Source organism: Camelus bactrianus, chromosome 9 (genome assembly GCF_048773025.1).
Source record: "Camelus bactrianus isolate YW-2024 breed Bactrian camel chromosome 9, ASM4877302v1, whole genome shotgun sequence".
In the NCBI taxonomy this organism is placed as follows: domain Eukaryota; kingdom Metazoa; phylum Chordata; class Mammalia; order Artiodactyla; family Camelidae; genus Camelus; species Camelus bactrianus.
The window spans coordinates 61,748,008-61,769,412 of NC_133547.1; the positions used below are offsets into that span (position 1 = coordinate 61,748,008).

A 21,405-nucleotide genomic window follows, 5' to 3' on the forward strand; every position below is an offset into this window, starting at 1 on the left:
CTTTACAGCGGCGGCAGCAACAGCGGCAGAGCGGGCAGCAGAGCCCCACAGTGCTGGTGCGACCTGGCCCGCTGCTAATCTCGGCACGGCGGCCAGAGTTGAACCAGCCGGCGCGCCTCACGCTGGGCCGTTGGGAGCCCGCACCACTCGCCTCCCGTGGCTGGAAGAATCGGCAGGCCCACCGGGATCACTTCTCCATCGAGCGCGTGCAACATGAGACCCCAGCGCTGCGGAACCTCTCGTCCAAGGGGAGCTTTGCCGATCTGGGTCTGGAGCCCAGCGTGCTGAGCGCACTGCGAGAGGCTGCTCCCGAAGTCGTTAGGCCCACAACCGTGCAGTCGAGCACCATTCCACCACTACTTCGCGGTCGCCACATCCTCTGCGCGGCGGAAACCGGCAGTGGCAAGACTCTTGGCTACATACTACCTCTGCTTCAGCGGCTCTTGAGCCAGCCAAACCTGGACTCCTGTCGTATCCCTGCTCCTCGAGGTTTGGTCCTTGTTCCTTCGAGAGAATTAGCCGAACAGGTTCGGGCCGTGGCCCAGCCCTTGGGCAGCTCCTTGGGCCTCCAGGTGCAGGAGTTAGGTGGAGGCCATGGCATGAGGAGGATCAGGCTGCAACTGTCCAAACAACCTCCAGCAGATGTAGTAGTGGCCACTCCGGGGGCTCTGTGGAAGGCCCTGAAAAGTCAACTGATCATCCTAGAGCAGCTCTCCTTCTTGGTTTTGGATGAGGCAGACACACTGTTAGATGAAAGCTTCCTGGATCTGGTGGACTACATCTTGGAGAAGAGCCACATAGCAGAAGGCCCAGCTGACTTAAAAGACCCCTTCAATCCCAAAGCGCAGTTAGTGCTGGTGGGCGCCACGTTTCCCGAAGGTGTAGGCCAACTGCTGAGTAAAATTGGCAGCATAGACTCTCTAACCACCATCACTAGTTCCAAGCTTCACTGCATCATGCCTCATGTCAGACAGACATTCATGAGGCTGAAGGGAGCAGAGAAGGTGACTGAGTTGGTGCAGCTCCTCAAACAGCATGGCAAAGCATATAGGACTGGCACCTCAGGAACTGTTCTGGTGTTCTGTAATAGTTCTAGTACTGTGAATTGGCTGGGATATATTCTGAATGACCACAAAATCCAACACTTAAGACTACAAGGACAAATGCCAGCCTCAATGAGGGTAGGTATCTTCCAATCCTTCCAGAAGGGCTCCCGAGACATACTTCTCTGCACAGACATCGCCTCTCGGGGCCTGGACAGCACTCAGGTGGAGCTAGTTATCAATTATGATTTCCCTCTCACCCTGCAAGACTACATCCATAGAACAGGGAGAGTGGGCCGTGTGGGGAGCAAGGTACCAGGCACCGTTATCAGCTTTGTGACCCATCCCTGGGATGTGAACCTGGTTCAGAAGATTGAGCTGGCAGCTCGCCGGAAGCGAAGCCTTCCAGGACTCGGGTCCTCAGTGAGAGAGCCTTTGTGCCAGTCAACCTGATTGCAGCTGGCTTAAATGTGATGCTGTAACAGGGATCATTCTTTGTGTGCTGGGTGGGTGAACACTTGTCAGTAGGATGCTTGGGGCGCCTATTCACCTTCCTGAAGGCCTGGTTAGCTGCTGTCTGGCTTCAAAAGACAAGCTGCTGGCCAGCATTGGAGACTGACCTGCTGAGCATGGCTCTCTATAGTCTTTCACATAATAAAAAATAAAGTCGATTTTGGCTTTGTATTATGTCATGATTTCTAAAAATAAGTGATGTTGCTGTGGTTGTCCCCTAATAATACTTTCCATTGGGGCAGAATTCCCTGGATTCTGAGAAGATTCCAACTCCAAATTACCACACCTAGGACTAGGGCTCTTTCATTAAATTGATGTTTTAATTTAGATTTTATTTAGATCTTATTTCTTGCCCCTAAAACATCCATTAGGCCCCCAGGAGAATAGAAAAGGATTGTGACTAACAGTAGAGAGAAATTTTCTTCACCAACAGTGGCCGTGACAAGCTTAGGCACTTAGTGAAATCTATCTGGGAAGTACTGGCAAAAGAATAAATGGCAGACTGACAGAAGTATTGTTTATTGTGCATTTCCAGTCTGTGCCTTCTATCCAAGCTCTTGGTGGCAAAGGAAGAGGAGAGAAGGTTAAACTTCTTAACAAAACTGGCCAAATATGCATATAGCATCCTCTCATTATCTCCGAGTTTCTAGTCTCTGCAGCATTATATAAGCTTTGCCTAAGGTAATGAACAATTGAAAGTCAAATATGATACTTCACAAAACAACTTAAAGATACTTGCACACTGAAAAGGATTAAGTGGCAGAGAACAGAAATGGGCCCAGAGCAACCTTTGCCAAAAGAGAATATAGGGCTAAATGTACAATCATAGCTCTTTTCCATATGAAGAAACAAAATCAGAAGGATAAAAGAACTTGCTCAAAATCACACAGATTTTGGGACAGAATCTGGGCTGTCTGTCCTAAGAGTTGTGTTCTTATAACCACCATGCTAGCTTTTCTCAAATGTGATTCATGCATAGAATAACTATACATCCCTGTCTTGAACATTCCTTGTTTACATCTATTGGATGGTGCAGTTTTTAATATTGCCCACTGACTCAAAAGTGTCACTATCCATGGACCACTATGGTAGAACTGCCCAGGAAGCTTGTTCAAAGTGTAGATTCCTGAGCTCCATTCCAGATCTGGATATGTTTTCCAAGTGTTGGCCCAAAAATCCATGTACAAGTCTTTTTAAGTTGTTTTGTGGAATCCCTGGCTGAGTCTCAAGCCCTTTTAAGTTGATAAGCCGTTTATTCTTCCTTCCCCAGAAGCCCAGCACAGTCCTGGTAAGGTATCAGTACCGCCACCACATCAAAGGGATGCTTCCAGACAAGTAATTTCTGGAGCCTTGGAGAAACTGAGTGGTCTTATGCTGGCCCTGCCAGGACAAACCTCCAGAGCCTGCCCCTTAACATTTTACCTCCTACCACTCCCAAAGGCAGTCTGCTCTAATTAGGCCTGACTTCATCTGTCCTAACACGTACCACGTTAATTCAAGCAATTTAGAAGTAGAGAGAAGGTGCTACGATTCTCAACCAGGGTTCCAGACAGTAGCCCAAGAAGCCTTTACCTCCTGGGCACATCCCCTCTGCAACAGCCTCAGTAAACAAATGTCCCATCTCTGCTTATTCAAGGTCAGCGACAAGGCACCACCTCCTAAGGAAGGTTCTCTCTCATGGCCACACTGTATCAAAGGCTGCCCCAAATATGGTTCCTTCCTGTAAGCCTGGACTAAGGGCAGAGTTGTCTCTTTCTTCTCTTAGTTGGACCAAATTATCTTTTAGTAACACCTCTTCAGTGTTAACCCACGTTTCTCACCTAGGCTGCTGCTAAGTCTACATCTCATCCTTTCATGGTGGTGGGAGAGAGGGGTGTAATGATTTTTACTTCTAGGGGAGAGGGGATTGTAGTGATTAGGTATTATTATATCATGTTGTCATGAATTTGTTTTGAATTTCATATTAAAATGGGCCCATCATTCCCACTTTGTGAAGTCATTCAGGACCCTCATTTTGCACCTTTAATCTCTCGCAGTGTCACTTTGAAATGTGAAGAGCTGTAAATCTGGAGCTCCCACATCAATCTACCATTGAGCAGAACACCTCTCCACTACCTGTGTAACCTGGGTAGGCCCCTTAACTTCTTGGTTTTTTGAGTCCTCAGTTATAAAAATGAGGGTTCTATGAAGTTATATTTGGGGTAGGACAAGGTCGAAAAGAGCGTGTCTTTGCTCTTATTCTTTCAAACAGGAATGTCTTCCCTCTTCTCTCCATGAGTCAAAATCTAACTTGTCCTTCAGGCCCCCCGCCAAGGACACACAAGGATTCCCGAGTCCACACAAATCTCAGCCTCTCCAACTTAGGGTCAGTGCCATACAACCTGACTATCTCTTAGGCTAATCTTGCCTCTCAAGCCAGTCTCAGAATGTGAGCTTCTCTTGCCCTCCTGTGGCCCCTGGGGTTGTGCCAGTCAGCAGGTATGCTCCACAGGGAGTGGCTACTTGACTAGGGTGTGGGTGGGGTGGCCCAGGTGTGAGAGGCCAGGCAAGGTATCTTCCTACCTCCACCCTGCTCTCCTCTACAAAACCCCAAGAGCCTAAAGCCTGCCCCTCGAGTCACAGATTCCTTATGTGACCTCACTGGGAATGATGACCTCACAGGCCTTCTCACAGTTTCCATGGCAGTGTGACTACGCAAACGTGCTGCTCTCGGAGAAACTTCCCTACAAGTTCTTCACTAGATACCAATCTCTTTGGTTGCCTGAGAGAGAATGTCTGATCGGATCTTCTATATTCACTCTAACTTGTCCTCTGTCCCCTGGGAGGGCAGCACAGCAGGTAGGCATCCATACAAGAGGCATGGTATACACACAGCCTCACCTGGCTGCCACATGTTCCCTTTGGGCTTGCCCACCACACATACCTCAGCACTTTCCCAGCTGTAAGTAATACCAGTGGCCTGGGGTCCCCTCAGGGACCCACAGTGCTGACTGCTGAGGACAAGTGAAATGCCATCCCTGGGTAAGGATACAGAAAGATTCTAATCTTTATAAATGTAGTCTTCGCCTTTGAACTACAGGATACTTCCATTCAGACCCTTTCCTGATTGGCCTTTTAACAAAAGTCAAGTGCATTTTTGTTGGCAAATGATAGATGGAGCAGTTTGAGAAAGATGGCCACTCTTGAACCTCACCTTCAAACCCAGGCACCTTCATGCTGTGATGCAGACATCTACATGGGCCCCCTCAGACACATCCCAGACTGAGCTGCTGAGTACTGAGGGAAAGAGTGGTGCCATATTGATGAGAAGAACAGCAGAACCAAGGGGAGTGATGAAGTGATAATGAGACTGCAGGACTGAGGAAATGGCCCAGGAGGTTGGGTAATGTGAGCCTAGACCTGGTACCCAGAATCTGATTCTGAACCTCCTGGTCACTCTGCCTCAGCATTTGGCTTTTTTCTTATCTAGATGAAAGGATCAGAGGGCAAGAGTTCAGTGTGGTTGAAATAGGCAGTATGAATGAGGCCCAAGAGAAGTTGTCAAGGTAGGAAGGGTTCTTAACCAATTTATATTAGATTCTTTTTTTTCCAAAATCTGAGAGGCATTTCCATTAAAGCCTTAGAAGTGGCAGGCCTTAAGAAAATTTTCTCTGTTGTGGAAGGGGGAGATTGAGGGCATCCTGAATGCAATTATTTTAGGGTTCTACTGTTTTCCGTGGGAATGGGAAACAAATTTCCTGGTCTGCTGCAGCCATAGGCTCCAGGGTTTGCTTTTGCAGCCAATGTCCCTTCTCTAGGGACTCACAGAGGTGATGGGCCAAGGCTGCGTTTTGGATGTCAAGCAGATTAAAGGGCTTCAGCCAGAAACTGGGAGGGACATGAGAGAGGGGAGGTTCTGTCAGGAAACTACATACAGTAGAAGTGACTGATCCAGTCTGATTTTCTTTCCATCAGCAGTGGCTCCCATTTCTCCTCCTACACCTGGTCACTACCATGTCCTCTATCGAGGGTGTGGAGAAACCCAGGTGGGCTGGCATGGGGAGACATACTGCCTGGTTGGTGGCTACCGGGCCTATGGGGATGCTCCTGTGGCCACCCCTGCAAAGGTGGAAGCAGAGAAGCCAGTCCCCAGCCACACTCCCAAGAGACGGCGAACTCTGGCAGAGTCGGACAAAGACCTAGGTTGCTCCAGCCCCAAAATTCGGCAATTGCAGCACAGTGGCAGAAGGTTAACCCGACAGAAGCTCGCTGGTTGAGCCACTCTTTAGAGAGGGCAAACGTCAAACTGCCTACGTCAGCTAATGCCTCTTCCTGCAGTGACCCCTACTGCCCACTACTGGAGATTAGAACCTGTGCTGTTCTGTCTGAGACTTCCTCAACCAGGAGCTTCTTTCCATACTAATTAGCCATAAGCAAGGAGCCTCAGAAACAGATCTGAAATGAGAGTCTGCTCTGAACATCCCCGGGCTGAAGCTGGCCTGGAAGAAAACCTGATGTTCTTCTGCTCAATCCTGGGGAGTCCCTTCTCGGGCAGAAGAAAGAAAAGTCTGCAAGCTGAGGAGGATCCAGGAGTAGAGAGAGGATGCACAATGGTCTTAGCAGGGCCCAGTCTACCACTGGGGCTCCTGCCCTGAGTCATTGCCAGTGACCACCAATACAAACCAAGGGAAGCCGGGCTTTTTGAAACTAAAAGAAGCAATCAGTGGCTACCCAAGGAGCCTCCTGCCTCAAGAGGAAATATGAAGAGACCCAGAAAGACCTGCTCCCTGGAGCAAGAACAGGATAGAGAGTGGAGCAGCACCCACCCCACCCCACCCTGTCCTGAGGCTCATGTGTTCCTTTATTCCCAGCCCTTTCTGGCCCATGTGGGGTCCCTTATGGCTCAATAAAATGTTTTTCTTTGACAGTGTTTGGCTTGAAATCCAGCTTGTCCAAGGCACAGGCCCCAAACCTCCCTGTTCCCTTTAAATATATTCCCACATTCCCATATTCCCACTTCTGCTTCTAGAAAGGACCTTTGGAGGGAGTTTCTAACTGTGTGGCTCCTGCAGTAACACCTGTGCAAACTGGGGCAGGACATAGGCAGGTTCTTTAAGAAATGCAGAGCCTGATGAGTAATATGTGTGTGTGTGTTTAAGGAGAGGAGAGGCAGGACTAAGAAGATGCTGTTCCATCTACCAATCCACCCATCCATCAATCCATTTATTCAACAAATATTTACTGAACACAAGTTACATACCAGCCACTGTGCTAGTTGCTTGGGATATTTCAGTGAATGAGATGATCGAAGCCCCTCTCCTCACGGCACCCACAAACTAAAGAAAGGGACAAATACTATAATTTCAAGTAATTGTAATTTACCAAAAAAAGTAAAATAGGATAAGAAGACAGAATGATAAGGGGTTTCTATGTTACACAAGGTAGTCAGGGAAGGCTTCTTTGAGGAGTTGATATTTCAGTGGAGATGTTGAGTGGGAGTCATGTGAGGAGATGAAAGAAGAGTATTCCTGGAGGAGGAAATGGCAAGTATAAAGACCCTGAGGTAGGAATGAAGCCAGCCTATTCTAAGACCAGCAGAAAGGCCAGTGTGACCAGGGAGGAGAAAGAATGAAAGATGTGGTTGGAGGAGTAGGAATGGGCCAGACCACAGCAGCCCTTTTGGCCATGGTGAAGAGTGTGATGGGAAGTCATGGGAGGGGTTTGAGCAGGGTAGTAAAGTGATCTGATGTAGATGCTAAAAAGACTACTCTGACTTCTGTGTGCCATGGTAGTGAGGGGCTGGCTGGCTGTTACCAGTGGAACGTCTCTCTCAGCAGTTAAGGGGACAGTTGGTCCTGGGGGAGTGGGGGTGGGGGAATATCAGCAGAGAAGGAAGAGCACAGGATCTGGGTCTGTGTTCCCAGGCCCACCTGCCTCATCAGCCCGTAACAGAAGGGGGCACTATCAGCAGCTCTTTGTCCCCAGGCCCAGGTGAAGCCACCCATCCTGTGGACAGCACACTTGTCCTCAGGGGCCACATCAGGAAGACTATTGCTCCTTCCCCCAACACTTTGAAGGCTAGGAAAGGTCCCGCTAACTTAGGAAGTTTCCTTGACCTGGGTTGGAGGATTGAGACACAGGCCTTGGGGCTTCCAGAAAATGTGCACTATGAGTCTCAGTTAACCCACGAAAGATAGCTAATACCTCTTCCTGCAGTGACTCCCACTGCCCACCACTGGAAATTAGAACTGTAGTATTGCTCTCTGATACTTGGTGTGACTGAAGCAGACTTGTGGTTACTGGCAGAGTCAGATAGGTTGTCAATTCCCAAACAGGCAAACAGACCCCACCTGGGGTTTTTAGGAAAATTAGAGACTTCCAGCACCCACAACAGTTCTACTGAATATGTTTTTAGGGTGGAGTCTGGAAATTTGCAGTTTTGAAAGCTTCCCTTAACAACCAGCTTATAGGAAATACAAGGGACAGAGGAACATACGAAATGAAAGCATGGGCTACAATCAGCAAATTCCAAAACAGAAAACTCCAAAGGACAGAGGATGTGATTTTCCAACAAATAAATTGCAAGGAAGGAAAAAGAGGAGCCCAGAGGTTAAGAGACAAAATGACCAAATGCAATATGGGGGGAGGGTCTTATCTATGCTGTAATTTAAATGAATTATTTAAAAATTAGGCAATCAGGGAAATTTGAACATGATAGATAATTTATGGTATTAAGGAAGTATTGTTTACTTTTTTAGGTGCCATAATAGTATGGTGGTCTGTATTTTTAAAAATTATTTTTATTTAGGTATAGTAGATATATAACATTATATTAGCTTCAGGTATACAACATAATGATCCACTATTCGTGTATATTGTAAAATGATCACTACAAGAACTCTAGTTAACATCTGTCACCATATATGATTACAAATTTTTTTCCTTGTGATGAGAACTTTTCAGATATACTCTCTCAGCAATTTTCAACTATGTAATACATTATTATTAACTACAGTCACCATGCTCTACATTGATTCCCCATGACTTATTTATTTGTAACTGGAAGTTTGTCCCTTTTGACCCTCTTTACCCCACCATTCCCCAACCCCGCCTCTGGCAACCACTAATATAGTCTCTGTATAAGTTTTGGGGGATTTTTTTTAGGTTTCATATATAAATGAGATCATGTGGTATTTGTCTTTCTCTGACTTATTTCACTTAGCATAATGCCCTCAAGGTCCATCCATACTGTCTCAAGTGGCAAGATTTCCTTCTTTTTCATGGCTCAGTAATATGCCATTGTGTGCATATACTACATTTTCTTTATCCATTCATCCACTGATGGACACTTAGATGGCTTCCATATCTTGGCTATTGAAAATAATGCTGCAATGAACATGGGGGTGCATGTATCTTTTTGAGTTAGTGTTTTTATTTTCTTTGGATAAATGCCCAGAAGTGGAATTGATAGATCATACGGTAGTTCTATTATTAATTTTTAGAGGAAACTCCAAAATATTTTCCATAGTGGCTGCACCAGTTTACATTTCCACCAACAGTGTGCAAAATTTCCTTTTCCTTCACATCCTCACTAACACTTATTTCTTGGTTTTTTGATAATAGCCATTCTAACAGGAGTGAGATGACAACTCATTGTGGTTTCCATTTGCATTTCCCTAATAATTACTGATGTTGAGCACATTTTCACGTACCTGTTGGCCATCTGGTATGCCTTCTTTGGGAAAATGTCTATTCAGATCCTCTGCCATGATTTGACTTTTAAAAAGATCCCTATCTTTTAGAGATGCAATCTTAAATATGGATGAAATAAATGTTTGATTTGCTTTAAAATATTCTATAGAAGCAAGATGGCCAATAGGCACGTGAAAAGATGCTCAACATCACTAATTATCTGAGAAATACAAGTCAAAACTACAGTGAGGTACCACCTCACACCAGTCAGAATGGCCATTATTAAAACTCCACAAAAGATAAATGCTGGAGAGAGTATGGCCAAAAGGGAATCCACCTACACTGTTAGTGGGAATGTAATTTGTTGCAGCCATTATGGAAAACACTAAGCAGATTCTTCAAAAAACTAAACACAGAGTTACCATATGATCCAGCAATCCCACTCCTGGGCATATATCCAGAGAAAACTCTAATTTGAAAAAATACACACACACCAGGGTTCATAGCAGCACTATTTACAATAGCCAAGACATGGAAGCAACCTAAATGTCCATTGACAGATGATTGCGTAGAGAAGATGTGGTATATATGTACAACGGAATACCACTCAGCCATAAAAAAAGAGTAAAATAATACCATTTGCAGCAACGTGGATGGGCCTGGAGATTATCATTATCATATTAAGTGAAGTTAAGTCAAAGACAAATATTATATGATATCACTTATATATGGAATCTAAAAGATGATACAAATGAACCTATTTACAAAACAGAAACAGACTCACAGACATAGAAAACAAATGATGGTTACCAAAGGGAAAAGGGAAGAGAGGGATAAGTTAGGAATCTGGGGTTAGCAGACACAAACTATTAGATATAAAATAGATAAACAACAAGGTCCTATTGTATAGCACAGAGAACTATACTCAATATCTTGTAATAACCTATAATGAAAAAGAATATGTGTGTGTGTATATGTATATATGTAAATATATATATTATATTATATACTTATATATATGTAAGTATATATATAAAACTGAATCACTACTCTGTACACCAGAAACTAACACAACATTGTAAATCAAGTACACTTCAATAAAAAATAGTTCTTAGTTGCCCATTGGGCCCAGTAAGGGCCGACTGATTAATTAAAAGGAGGGAGAGAAAAATGGGTAAGGTATAATGAAACAAGATGAGCCACCAGTTGATAACTGTTGAAGCTGGACAAAGAGTACATAGGGATTCATTATACTCTTCTCTCTACTTTTTTATATGTTGGAAAAATTTCCCTAATAAGTTAAAAGAAATAAAAATAAAAGCTTCTCAGGTGCAGTCTGACATTTGGCCATATCTGGAATCAGTGAGGGCTCAGGTGGTCACCTTCAGAGAGTAAACTAGTTTGTGCAAGCCATGGAAGCCAGGCAATGGAGGGCAGGATTCCCATATAGAAACAGGAAGCAGGGCGGGCTCTGGAGCAGGGTGTAGTGTGTGGAGCATGGTGTTGCAGAGGACAGGTCTAAGAGGCCTCAAAGATGAGCAGGCTGGGTTGAACAAGAGACAGCAAGTCTGAACTTGAGGCTAAATGAGAAATCATATATGTTGTGGATTAACATTTGCTTGATCAGGGCTGACTCTCAGCACCTGGAGCCCCCACAGCCCAGTCTTCTGTGTGCTTATGCTGGCACCATGGGATGGAGAACTGGAGATTTGTCCAGCCCCTTCACTGCACACCCCAGCAAAGGGCCAGCACCAACAGGGGATCAGTAAAGGATATCTGGACAAATAGATGGATGTAAGGATGTCCTGGAATTCAAGAAGTCCAAGGAACCCCTGTATGAAACTTGGCCAGGAGGACACCACTGTGAGCAATTGCCTGTCCAGCAGCTGGTCTCCCCACACCTGTCCTCCGTCTCAGCCAGGTTTAAGGAGAGTTCTGTCCCAGGGCCAGTGGGCTACTGTCCCTACCACTGCTGTCTTCATCAGATGCCTTCCTTACATCCCATGAACCCTCCTCACTGAAGAAGGGCCAACCCTGATGGGCCTGGCAGTACTGAAGAGGTGAGGGGGCATGTGCAGAAGCAGACAGGGCAGACTTTGTCAAGCAGCTGGCAGTCATTCTCCAAAGCTCTGCCCCCTAGGGCCTGGAGCACCCATAGGGAAGAGCCAAAAGAGACAAAGACCGTGTCTGAGTGGGTCTGGACTGGGGTCCCAGAGAGCCCCAGACAACAGAGACCTAAGTGTATTTCTCCTCCACAAAATCTCAGTCCCATTGTCCTCACAGACTGCCCCCAAATTCAGGAATTCTGCTGCCCAGCATTCCAGATTTGTATTCAGGGAGGCCTCCAGACAGAGGGGAACAGAGGTCGAGGAAAAGGCATCCATCAGCTAGGCAACTGCTTTGAACCTGGGGTGGTCATAGAGGGAGAATGGAATTAGAAGCAAAGCTTGAAAGATCTGGGCATAAGGGAATTTCAGTTTCAGATTCCAGCTAAACTTGCCAGCTCTTGGGTAAAAAAGTTAAGTTCATCTAGCAGAATCTCAATTTTTCCACATAGAAAACTTACCTTGTGGGCTATTGTGAAGACTGAATGTACTGTGTGCCACTAACAGTTAGCACCACTTCAGGCATACAGTAACTTCAGCTTCTCTGACACATCATCACTGTTGGCATATGCCCTTGTCCTGGGAAGGAAGGGAAGGCAGCAGCCCCCTGAGCATCAAGTCAACTCGCTTTTCAACAAATGCTGGTTAAGCACCTGCTGGTTGAGTGCAGGTTGTGGGGCCAGGTGCTGGGATATGGTGGTCGTGGCCTCATTGAGTTCACTTGCATAGGGGCATGGGAGCACTCATACCCAAGGAGAAAGCAGATTTTAACCAAAAGAGTGGCCTGTCCTCCCCTTGACCTCACCCAAGGCCATCTCTGTGCCCTGCCCCTGAGTCTAAGTATAAGGATCTGGATGTATCTGTGTTTCTGTGATCGTCATTATATGGTCACCTCAAGGCCACGGCCAGCAGTGCCAGCTTGTTTAAGGACTGAAGCTGAATGTTATAGAAAATTTGCTGGTACCCACCTTCTCTAGCTCAACACAGCCTATCTCTAGGGTGTTGTTAGACATCCAGTCCCTGGAAAAAAGCTAAAAAAAAAGCTAAAAAAAAGCTAAAAACAAGCTAAATTCTCTCTTCCCATACTTCTGTTAGCAGCTGCCATTTATTTGTCCTCACTCCCTGGGGACAAAGAGTGGAACAAACAAGCTATTTATCCCCCAAGCCCATGTTTTTGGCCTCAAAACCAGGAGATCCAAGAGCTTCTCCTCCCTCTCCCTACTTGGCAGCAAGAGTGACTGTGGCGGCTTCTGGCCAGCCGGGGCACGGGGTGGCTGTGGAGGAAAGAGAGCCAGGTCTGAGTTTAGGTGCCCAAGCCACCTAGGGTAGGGATACACCCTGCTGTTCTCTGAAGCAGAGCCCAAAGGGACTCACGCCCTGCAGTGGGGCTGCCTAGAGAACCCTCCAGCTGCAGTAAGCAGGGAGTAGACCCACCTCCAGCACAGTGCCAGTGGTTTGCCCTTCTTCTGGCCTGCAAGCACAAAGGTCAAATGCATAGCCCCTCAAATACACACAAGCTCAGATCCTTCCCCTTCTGGGTAGCCCAGGATTTCTAGTCCCTCTAGAAGAGTTTTACTCATTTCATTTTTAGGGAGGTTTCTAGGGTCTCCAAGGCTCAGACTTAGGTCACTACCCCTGTGCTAGTCACTCCTGACACCTGGAAAAGGTTCCAAAGGTGGAACAGCTCAAGGGGTGCCAAGGATCAGAGTGGATCCTTGAGAGGCTGGGGATGAAGGAGTTTGGGCAAAGTCCCTGAAACATCTCAGTGGTGGAGCTTCTGTGAGAAGGCATAGTATGTGTGTGTATGTGTGTGTGTTGGTGTGTGCATGTGTGTGTGTGTGGTGGCAGGGGACTGTTCCTAGAGGAGGAAGTTAGGGTGAGGGCCTGAGGCTGGAAATGGCAATGGGGTGGGGCCTCCAAGCAAGGACAGGAAGTTGGTCTTTGAGGTTTCTGGGAGAGCCAGAACCATGAGAGCCACAAAATAAGGTGGGTATAGTCTCAGAACCCAGGTGCCAGGCCTCTCCTCAGGACCCCTACTTCTGACCTCAATGAGGCCGGGCCTTCAACACTAAGGTAGGAGGGATCCTGGCCAGCAGGTCAGCCAGTAGTTCAGGAGAAAGGTTGCTGGGATGGGGGTTCTGCTGCCACTTCATTTTCTTCCATTCAAATAGTCTGCTCTGTGTTTCTGCTCTGCTGTGTAAAAGGTCACTGACTCTCCCTAGATGATTGCTCAGTTCACATCCCTAAACTCTCTCTATTTGGGCCCTAGGGAGGTGTAGCAACTCCTGAGGGAGCTTGTTCTTGAGGCTGACTGGGTAAGAGGAGAAAATGGTGCCTCTGACAGTTCCCAGTTGCTGGCTGGAGTCCCAGGGAAACAGTAATACAGGCAAAGGAGTAAAGTAGGGGAAGAGAGAAGGGTAGGGGCAGGGAAGAATCCAGAATCCAGAATCCACAACATTAATTCCCCATTTCAAGAAACTCTCTCCTCCCCCACACCCACCCGATGTGGCTCAGCACCAGGAAACCAAAAGCCCAGAGCACTGTGGCCACAGAGACACTCGCACGCAGCCCTCGGGGTGGGCAGGACAGGCTGCAGGCAGATGAGGACAAGATGTGATCTGAAGAGGCCTTGTGGCTCAAGGCCACTATTGGAGAGAGAGAGAGAGAGTCGGCCAGACTCTCGGACAGCAAGGTTAGAGGCGGGTGCGGGAGAGCAATCTGGGGTGGACCCCTCGGAGCAGTGTGGGTGGGGAGAGGGTCAGGGGCTGAGGGAACCCGCGATGGGAGGCGAGTGGGCTCGTGGGGGAGGCCTGCGATCCCTGTAGCAGCTCCATCTTAGCGGATGGCCAGAGGGCAGTGCCGCCCCCTGGAGGTCGTGCTTCGCGGAACGCGGCTCTCAGCGCACGGTTCGCAGGGTCCTGTGACTCGTTGCCCGCTCCTCTCCCAGCTATACGCGCCACCGAGTGGCCTGTGTAGACCCCACTGCCCGCCCCTCAGGCTCTCGATAGCGGCCCTTACCCTGCGAAGCATGTGGCCCAGTGGTCTTGAGGTTCCCGGTGCGCTCAGCCAGTGGCTGCTTTTACTCCTCCTGTGGCTGCTGATGGGACCAGTAACTGGCGCCCCGACCACGCCGGACACCTCCAGCGCCCCAAGTCTGCGGGAGCGCGCACGGGCCCTGATGCGGGACTTCCCGCTCGTGGACGGGTGCGTAGGTTCGGGGTAGAGACTAGCGGGGACTGGTGGGGGCCAAGCTTGCCCTTGGGCAGGGACGGAGGTCCGGAGCATGCGGGGCTAGTGAGGAGACTCCCTGACATCAACCTAGATGTCCTCTCCCATCATCCATGGGTGCGCTTCCCCTCCTGTCATCCCCTCTGGTGGGAACCCCTCAACCCAGGCTTCAGCGGATCCTAGTATGGTCTGTGTGACGGTATGGGGTGGGGGACCCCTGGGCTGGCCTAGGCCAGGCAACATGTCCTGCCTGATCCCAAGGCCTAAGGAACCCACTTATTTGCTTTGACTTCCCTCCAGACACAACGACATGCCCCTGGTCGTGAGGCAGTTTTACCACAATGGGCTACAGGATGTTAATCTGCACAATTTCAGCCACGGCCAGACCAGCCTGAACAGGCTTAGAGATGGTCTCGTGGGTGCCCAGGTACCACAGGGATACCCGAGGTGCCCCCACGGCTGCTGAGGAATGCAGGGGGCTGGGGTGCGGGGGCCTCAGAGACCACAAGTTAGTCACATTGGAACTCAGTTACTATAGTGACCTAAAAAGTGCCATGACATGGATGCTGGGGGCTGCAGAGGTCACAGTGGGCCAACTTGATGGGCATCCAAGTACCACAGAACAAGCAAAGCATTACATGTGACTTGTGGGCACAGTGAGTGCTATGCCAGCTGTGGAGTCTATGAGAAGCCCAAGGAGTTCCAAAGCAATCCCTGTTCAAGCCAACCCCTGGCTTTTTCCTAGTTCTGGTCAGCCTACGTCCCATGCCAGACCCAGGAACGGGATGCTGTGCGCCTTACCCTGGAGCAAATTGATCTCATCCAGCGCATGTGTGCCTCCTATGCTGAGCTGGAGCTTGTGACCTCGGTTGAAGGTAGGTGGGCTGGTGGTGGTGGGTACTAGAGACTTGACTGAGCTACCTAAGCCTCTGAAAATGATCATGTGACCTATCTGCCCCAGCTCTGAACAGTACCCAGAAATTGGCTTGCCTCATTGGTGTGGAAGGCGGCCACTCACTGGACAGTAGCCTCTCCGTCTTGCGAACCTTCTACGTGCTGGGTGTGCGCTACCTGACACTCACCCACACTTGCAACACACCCTGGTGAGCACAGTGCAGATGGTATGGCCCTACAGAGGCAGGAATCTGCCCAAGATCACACTGGGGCCCAAACCAAGCTTTACCCCTGGGATCTGTCCCTGAACCTGGAATAGGGAGGGGAGCTGGGATTTGCAGAGCAAGACTGGATCCCCAGAAGGCCCTCTTACTGCCAGGCACAGCCAAGCTTGGGTCCCTGCTCTCACACCAGGGAGTTGCAGGTGTAGAAGGTCCAGTAGGGCTTCTAGCTAGGCTTTTATGGCCAAGTCATGCCACCAGTCAGATTGCCTCCTGGCCATCCAACAGGGCAGAGAGCTCGGCTAAGGGTATCCACCCCTTCTACAACAATGTGAGCGGGCTGACCAGCTTTGGTGAGGTAAGGACCCTGGTTCCATACCCTGCCCCACATGAATGTATGTGCCCAATCAGTTCCCTACAGATAAATGCACACAAGATAAATGCACACAAGATAAATGCAGCCCTGATGCTGTCTCCCCAACCTGCCCCTGCAGAAGGTGGTGGCAGAAATGAACCGTCTGGGAATGATGGTAGACTTGTCCCATGTCTCAGACGCCGTGGCACAGCGAGCCCTAGAAGTGTCACAGGCACCCGTGATCTTCTCCCACTCAGCTGCCCGGGGCGTGTGCAGGGACACTCGGAATGTTCCTGATGATATCCTGCAGCTTCTGGTGAGAGACTACCCTGGCCGTGAAACCTAAAGCAAGAGGTTCAAGCTAGGAGCCCTTGAACCTGAGTTCCTGTTCCCTCAACTTCCCCAAACCCCAGGTGGAGCATCTTCTGCCCCACAAACCCACAGCCCACAGCCCCTGAACTCTTAAACCCTAGGTGGGATTCTAGGTGGTAAATATTCCTCCAAACCCACAAACCCAGAGCCAAAACACCACGCAGACCAGGGCTGAGACTCCTCCATTCACACAAACCCAGAGAGAAGTCTCTTCTGACCTCAAAGCCAGGGCTGAACACCGTCCTCATAGGAGCCGAGAGAGTGAACAGGCAGGCAGTAGTGCTGGAGGGCGAAGCTGAGTGTCCATTTGTCCACCTGGCAGAAGAAGAATGGTGGCATTGTGATGGTGTCCTTGTCAGTGGGGGTGCTGCAGTGCAACCTGTTAGCCAACGTGTCTACTGTGGCAGGTAAGCCTCACCTTGGGCTCTCTGAAGCTCTGATTTAGATGTGAATCTGGGTCCAAAATTGGGGACAACCTCACAACAGCCCCAGTGGTTTGATCCACCTGTTGGCAATAGGCTCAGCTCCTTCCAAAACCCAGTAATGGAGAGTAAACAGCATCTTGGTGCCATGTGGAACTAGAGACACAGCATTGAAACTGTGATATTGATACACATAAGTGAGGCAATCAGGCACAGAGCCCAAGTGCCAACCATCTGCGCCTCTTCAGGGACTCTGAAAGTGCCTTGCCCCTGCCTCTGGCCAGTGAATTGGACAGCTCCTTAAGTCTCTGACAATCTTTGTCGGTTGTACTCTTGTCCCTCGTTCATCCTCCACACCCATGGAAAGGAGCACCCACAGTTTCTCAAGGAGACTGTGAAGCAGAGTGAACCTTGGATGGGAAATGGCCCAAATGGGTGGCTCTGGGGTCCACTCCAGATCTGAAGTCCAGTAGGAACCACTTCAGATCAACCCTCAGAGCTGTCAAGTTGGTATCCTGGGTGCCAGGCCATGAACCACTTCAGATCAACCCTCAGAGCTGTCAAGTTGGTATCCTGGGTGCCAGGCCATGAACCACTTCAGATCAACCCTCAGAGCTGTCAAGTTGGTATCCTGGGTGCCAGGCCATGAAGGAACTGGCCTGTGTGGCATACAGGCTGCAAGAAGGGGAATCTGTAACAGAGTCCAGTCCCCACTCCCACCCCTGTCCAGGAAGCCCCACACCACTGACTCTCCATCCTTCAGATCATTTCGACCACATCAGGGCAGTCATTGGATCCAAGTTTATTGGGATTGGTGGAGATTATGATGGAGCTGGCCGGTAAGTGCTTCCCTGTGGCTTGACGTGGGCTGACTGTGCAGCAGGGGGGCTTTCACAGCCACCAGGCCCACCACACTGTGGTCTTTATGGCCTTGACCACAGCCTCAGGTCTGCTGGCCCAGCTGGCATCTCTCCTCTCCCAGGGTCTGTTTCCTGGGCTTTCCTGTCTATGTATAGCCCACTGGACCTACTCAAGGTCATCACATTTGGTCAAACCACCAGACAGAGCTCATCTGCCCAGCATCTGCACCCATTCAGTGCTGGCAGGCCCAAGGCCCTGGAGCAGACTTTTAGCAAGGTATGGTGTGGACTGACTGTCTTCTCTGCCTGCAGCTGGGTCTGTGTGTGCAGGGGATCAACCTAGTTCTTAAAAAGGTTTTCTTCTATTTGTAAATAGAGGAAATTCTTGCATTCAGTAAAAGGCATAGATCTTAGTACAATTCAGTGAGTTCTGATGAATATTCAAGGAGCTTTTGCAGCCTCCTTCTGATGGATGAAGAGCAGGGGTGAATCATTTACTCTCTCCAAGTCTCCATTTCCCATATCTGACCAGGGGTGGGGTTCAGTGGACCCTGGATGCATAGGGCTGAGGTTCTGACTCAGGACCAGGGAACAGGGCTGAGGCCCAACAGCTGGCTGGCTGGCGGCCACACAGGTTCCCTCAGGGGCTGGAGGACGTGTCCACATACCCAGTACTGATAGAGGAGTTGCTGAGTCGTGGCTGGAGTGAGGAAGAGCTTCAGGGTGTCCTTCGAGGAAACCTGCTGCGAGTCTTCAGACAGGTGGAACAGGTATGCTGGGCTGGGCAAAAGAGGAGCTCAGGGGTCTGAGCAGGTGGATGGTTGGGGGAGCTGTGGGAGCTGCTGCCCACTGACTGCCGCTTCCAGGTACGGGAGGAAAACAAGGGGCAGAGTCCCTTGGAGGACGAGTTCCCGGATGAGCAGCTGGGCAGCTCTTGCCGCTCCATCCTCCCACATCCTCATCAAAGACAGAATCTGGCTCCAGACCAGAAACTAACCGAGACTCCAGTGCATGGGAAACTCATTTTGTCACCTAAGTGGTCATTCTCAAAATTCCACCCCTACATGGCCCCAGGCCTCAAAGTTATTGCTGCCTTCCCAGTCCTCATTCTGTGGCTCTGGTGATCCAGTTAATCTTGTCAGATGTCATTTTGGCAGCTGCAGACAACCCACAAAGTTCCCTCGCATGCAAGCACAAACATTTCCTGAAAATAAATGTTTCACACATGGAATCAGCATGAGTGTCCTTCTCTGTGGTGGGGTCTGGTGATGCAGGCTCCCAATACTGGTGATGTTTGGTGGGGGATCCTGCAGTTCAACCACCAGATACTCAAGGAAGAGCTGCTGGCAGTGGTCTGAGGAAACTCAGGTGTTTGGGCTCTGCCTGGAAGAGGACAGAGCCACAATGGGTGGCTCTGGCTGCGTGAGGGTGGACCTTACTTGGATCCCTCTGAGTAACTAACTTCAATCCACATCCTGACCCACTGACCACCACCTGGGGATCTTTCAGGGAATTCTGGTTCAGATTCCCAAGAAGAGAACCTGCCTGGATCACATATGATCTTTGTTCCTATTAGGACAGAGCCCAGAATGTCAGCCTCCTTAATGGGCCATGGATCTCCAATGGCTGGACTGCTCCAGATGTGGGCCCAGCTCCTTCTCTGCTCCTTAGCCACTTCCTTTCTGAGAACTACCCCATCCTGCTCCCAGTCCATTAATGATAATAGCAACTGAATAGCCAGAATTAAGAGTTAATACATTAAGGGTTAGTACATTGCATTAATAATGAGAGCTAATAATACATAACATGATAATAATAGATAATGACTAATAAAAATAATAGTTAATACTGATAATCTACACATATTCCATGACTGAGCAATTTCACCTCAGGTATAAATCCAAGAGGAATGCATAATATGTTCCCAAAAGGCATATGAAATAATATTTATAGCAGCCCTATTCATAATAATGCAAATGCACTTCAAAGTCAAACTTCAAGGAGCCAAAGATGAAAGATTACCTTAAAAGCTGCCATATTAAAACAAATCATATTAACGAGGAACAACAATAAAACTGACAACTGAATTTTCAACAGAAATAATGGAAATCCACACACAGTGGAATACCTTTAACCTGATGAATGAAAGTAACTACCAATGTTGAAGTCTGTGGACAGTGAAAATATTCTTCAAAAATGAAGGAAAGTAAATACATTTTCAGACCAACAAAAGTAGAGAGAGAAACTGGAAATATATAAACCACCTAATGGGAATATCAATTGTTATGGGAAAGTGCATATCAAAAAGAAATTAAGGAGACTAGAGATGCCCTATTTTCACATTTGAAATGGAAGTATAAAAATTTAAACAGGGTCTTCAGATTTTGAATTTTTAACTGCAGAAAAGTTATGTTCTATGAATACATCTGATTTGTCAAAAGCAGACATTGATTTGGTGCTAATAAATTCTGAAATTTTAAGTTCTGTAGAAGTTCCAACAGACAGTTTTAAGGAACCTGCAATACTGATGCTTTGTAATAGAAAATCAGCATTGTGTTTGGATCTTTTAAAATTGATTCACAAATTTTGCTTAGTGGAATCTTATCCAAATTTGGCAATAGCCAGCCTTGAAAAAAATTTTAACTATGCTAGTCACAGTAGCATCCTGTAATTAAGAAGTCTCGGTAAGCTGTAGTTATTTTAAAAGTATTTGTATTTGAGATTGTCAGTTAGTCAAGAGAAATTGTCAAACATGTACCCTCTCAATAGAAAATGAGCTAAGCAAAGAGGTTTTAAAAATATTATTCATGAGTGTGCTTTCATTAAACCCAGGAAAGTAAAATTATAATTCTGGTTTGAGTATAAATAAAATATAGAAATATAAAATAACATTGTGAGTTTTAATACACATACTTTTTGGTTCTTTAATATTTTTCAACTATTTTAACGTTCTGGAAAAATTAACCATTAAATAATACATTAAAATGTGTGTAAGAGAGAAAGAAAAATACCATATGATATCACTCACATGAGGAATCTAAAAAAAAAAAGGAAAAGACATAAGTTAACTTATTTACAAAACAGAAACAGACTCACAGACATGGAAAACAAACTTATGGTTACCAGAAAGGAAAGAGGGTGGGAAAGGATAAATTACGAGTTTGAGATTTGCAGATACTAACTACTGTATATAAAAAACAAGTTTCTTCTGCATAGCTAAGGGAACTATATTTAATATCTTGTAGTAACCTATAATGAAAAAGAATATGAAAATAAATATATGTATATATATGTATGACTGAAACATTATGCTGTACACCAGAAATTGATACAACACTGTAAACTGACTATACTACAATAAAAAAAACTAGACAATTAAATACTATAATATAGTAAAAATATGTGTGTAGGAGTACCCATTTTTCCTCTTGCCTCAGGGTCCAAGTTGGCTGGTCTCTGCATCATTACTCAGAAATGCTTTCTGCAACAACATGAATGGACCTGGAGATTGTTATACAAAGTGAAGTAAGTCAGAAAAAGAAAGAAAAATAACATATGATATCACTTACTTGTGGAATCTAAAAAAATGACACAAGTGAATTTATTTACAAAACAGAAACAGACTCACAAGCATAGAAAAAAAACTTATGGTTACCATGGGGGAAAAGGTGGGGTGTGGAGGGAAAAAGTGGTACCTCAGGATTTGTAGATACTAACTACT

The 21,405-nt window shown here is 47.3% G+C and overlaps 2 protein-coding genes across 5 annotated transcripts; both read left to right on the forward strand.

Moving 5' to 3' along the window:
* The first annotated feature begins 2,106 nt into the window (after positions 1-2,106).
* On the forward strand, positions 2,107-6,415 carry DPEP2NB (DPEP2 neighbor). Its single transcript, XM_010962508.3, has 2 exons — positions 2,107-4,394; positions 5,511-6,415. The coding sequence occupies exons 1-2, from the start codon at positions 4,328-4,330 to the stop codon at positions 5,810-5,812; spliced, it is 369 nt and encodes a 122-aa protein (XP_010960810.1). The 5' UTR covers positions 2,107-4,327; the 3' UTR covers positions 5,813-6,415.
* A 7,395-nt stretch (positions 6,416-13,810) lies between these two features.
* LOC105074850 (dipeptidase 2) lies at positions 13,811-18,919 on the forward strand. 4 transcript variants are annotated; one of them, XR_012509257.1, is made up of 11 exons: positions 13,811-14,024; positions 14,330-14,536; positions 14,861-14,987; positions 15,306-15,435; positions 15,522-15,663; positions 15,964-16,033; positions 16,170-16,346; positions 16,725-16,809; positions 17,588-17,663; positions 17,807-17,961; positions 18,319-18,455. XR_012509257.1 is itself a non-coding variant. In XM_010962506.3 (11 exons), exons 1-11 carry the CDS (start codon positions 13,933-13,935, stop codon positions 18,806-18,808), a joined length of 1,500 nt encoding a protein of 499 aa, XP_010960808.1. In that variant the 5' UTR covers positions 13,819-13,932; the 3' UTR covers positions 18,809-18,919. The 4 variants fall into 4 exon arrangements, 3 of the variants coding, with proteins under 3 accessions (XP_010960808.1, XP_010960809.1, XP_045378230.1); XM_010962506.3 differs by lacking the exon at positions 17,807-17,961 and adding an exon at positions 18,551-18,919 and having other exon boundaries at positions 13,819-14,024; positions 18,319-18,454; XM_010962507.3 differs by lacking the exon at positions 17,807-17,961 and adding an exon at positions 18,551-18,919 and having other exon boundaries at positions 13,863-14,024; positions 14,280-14,536; positions 18,319-18,454.
* The last annotated feature ends 2,486 nt before the right edge of the window (positions 18,920-21,405 follow it).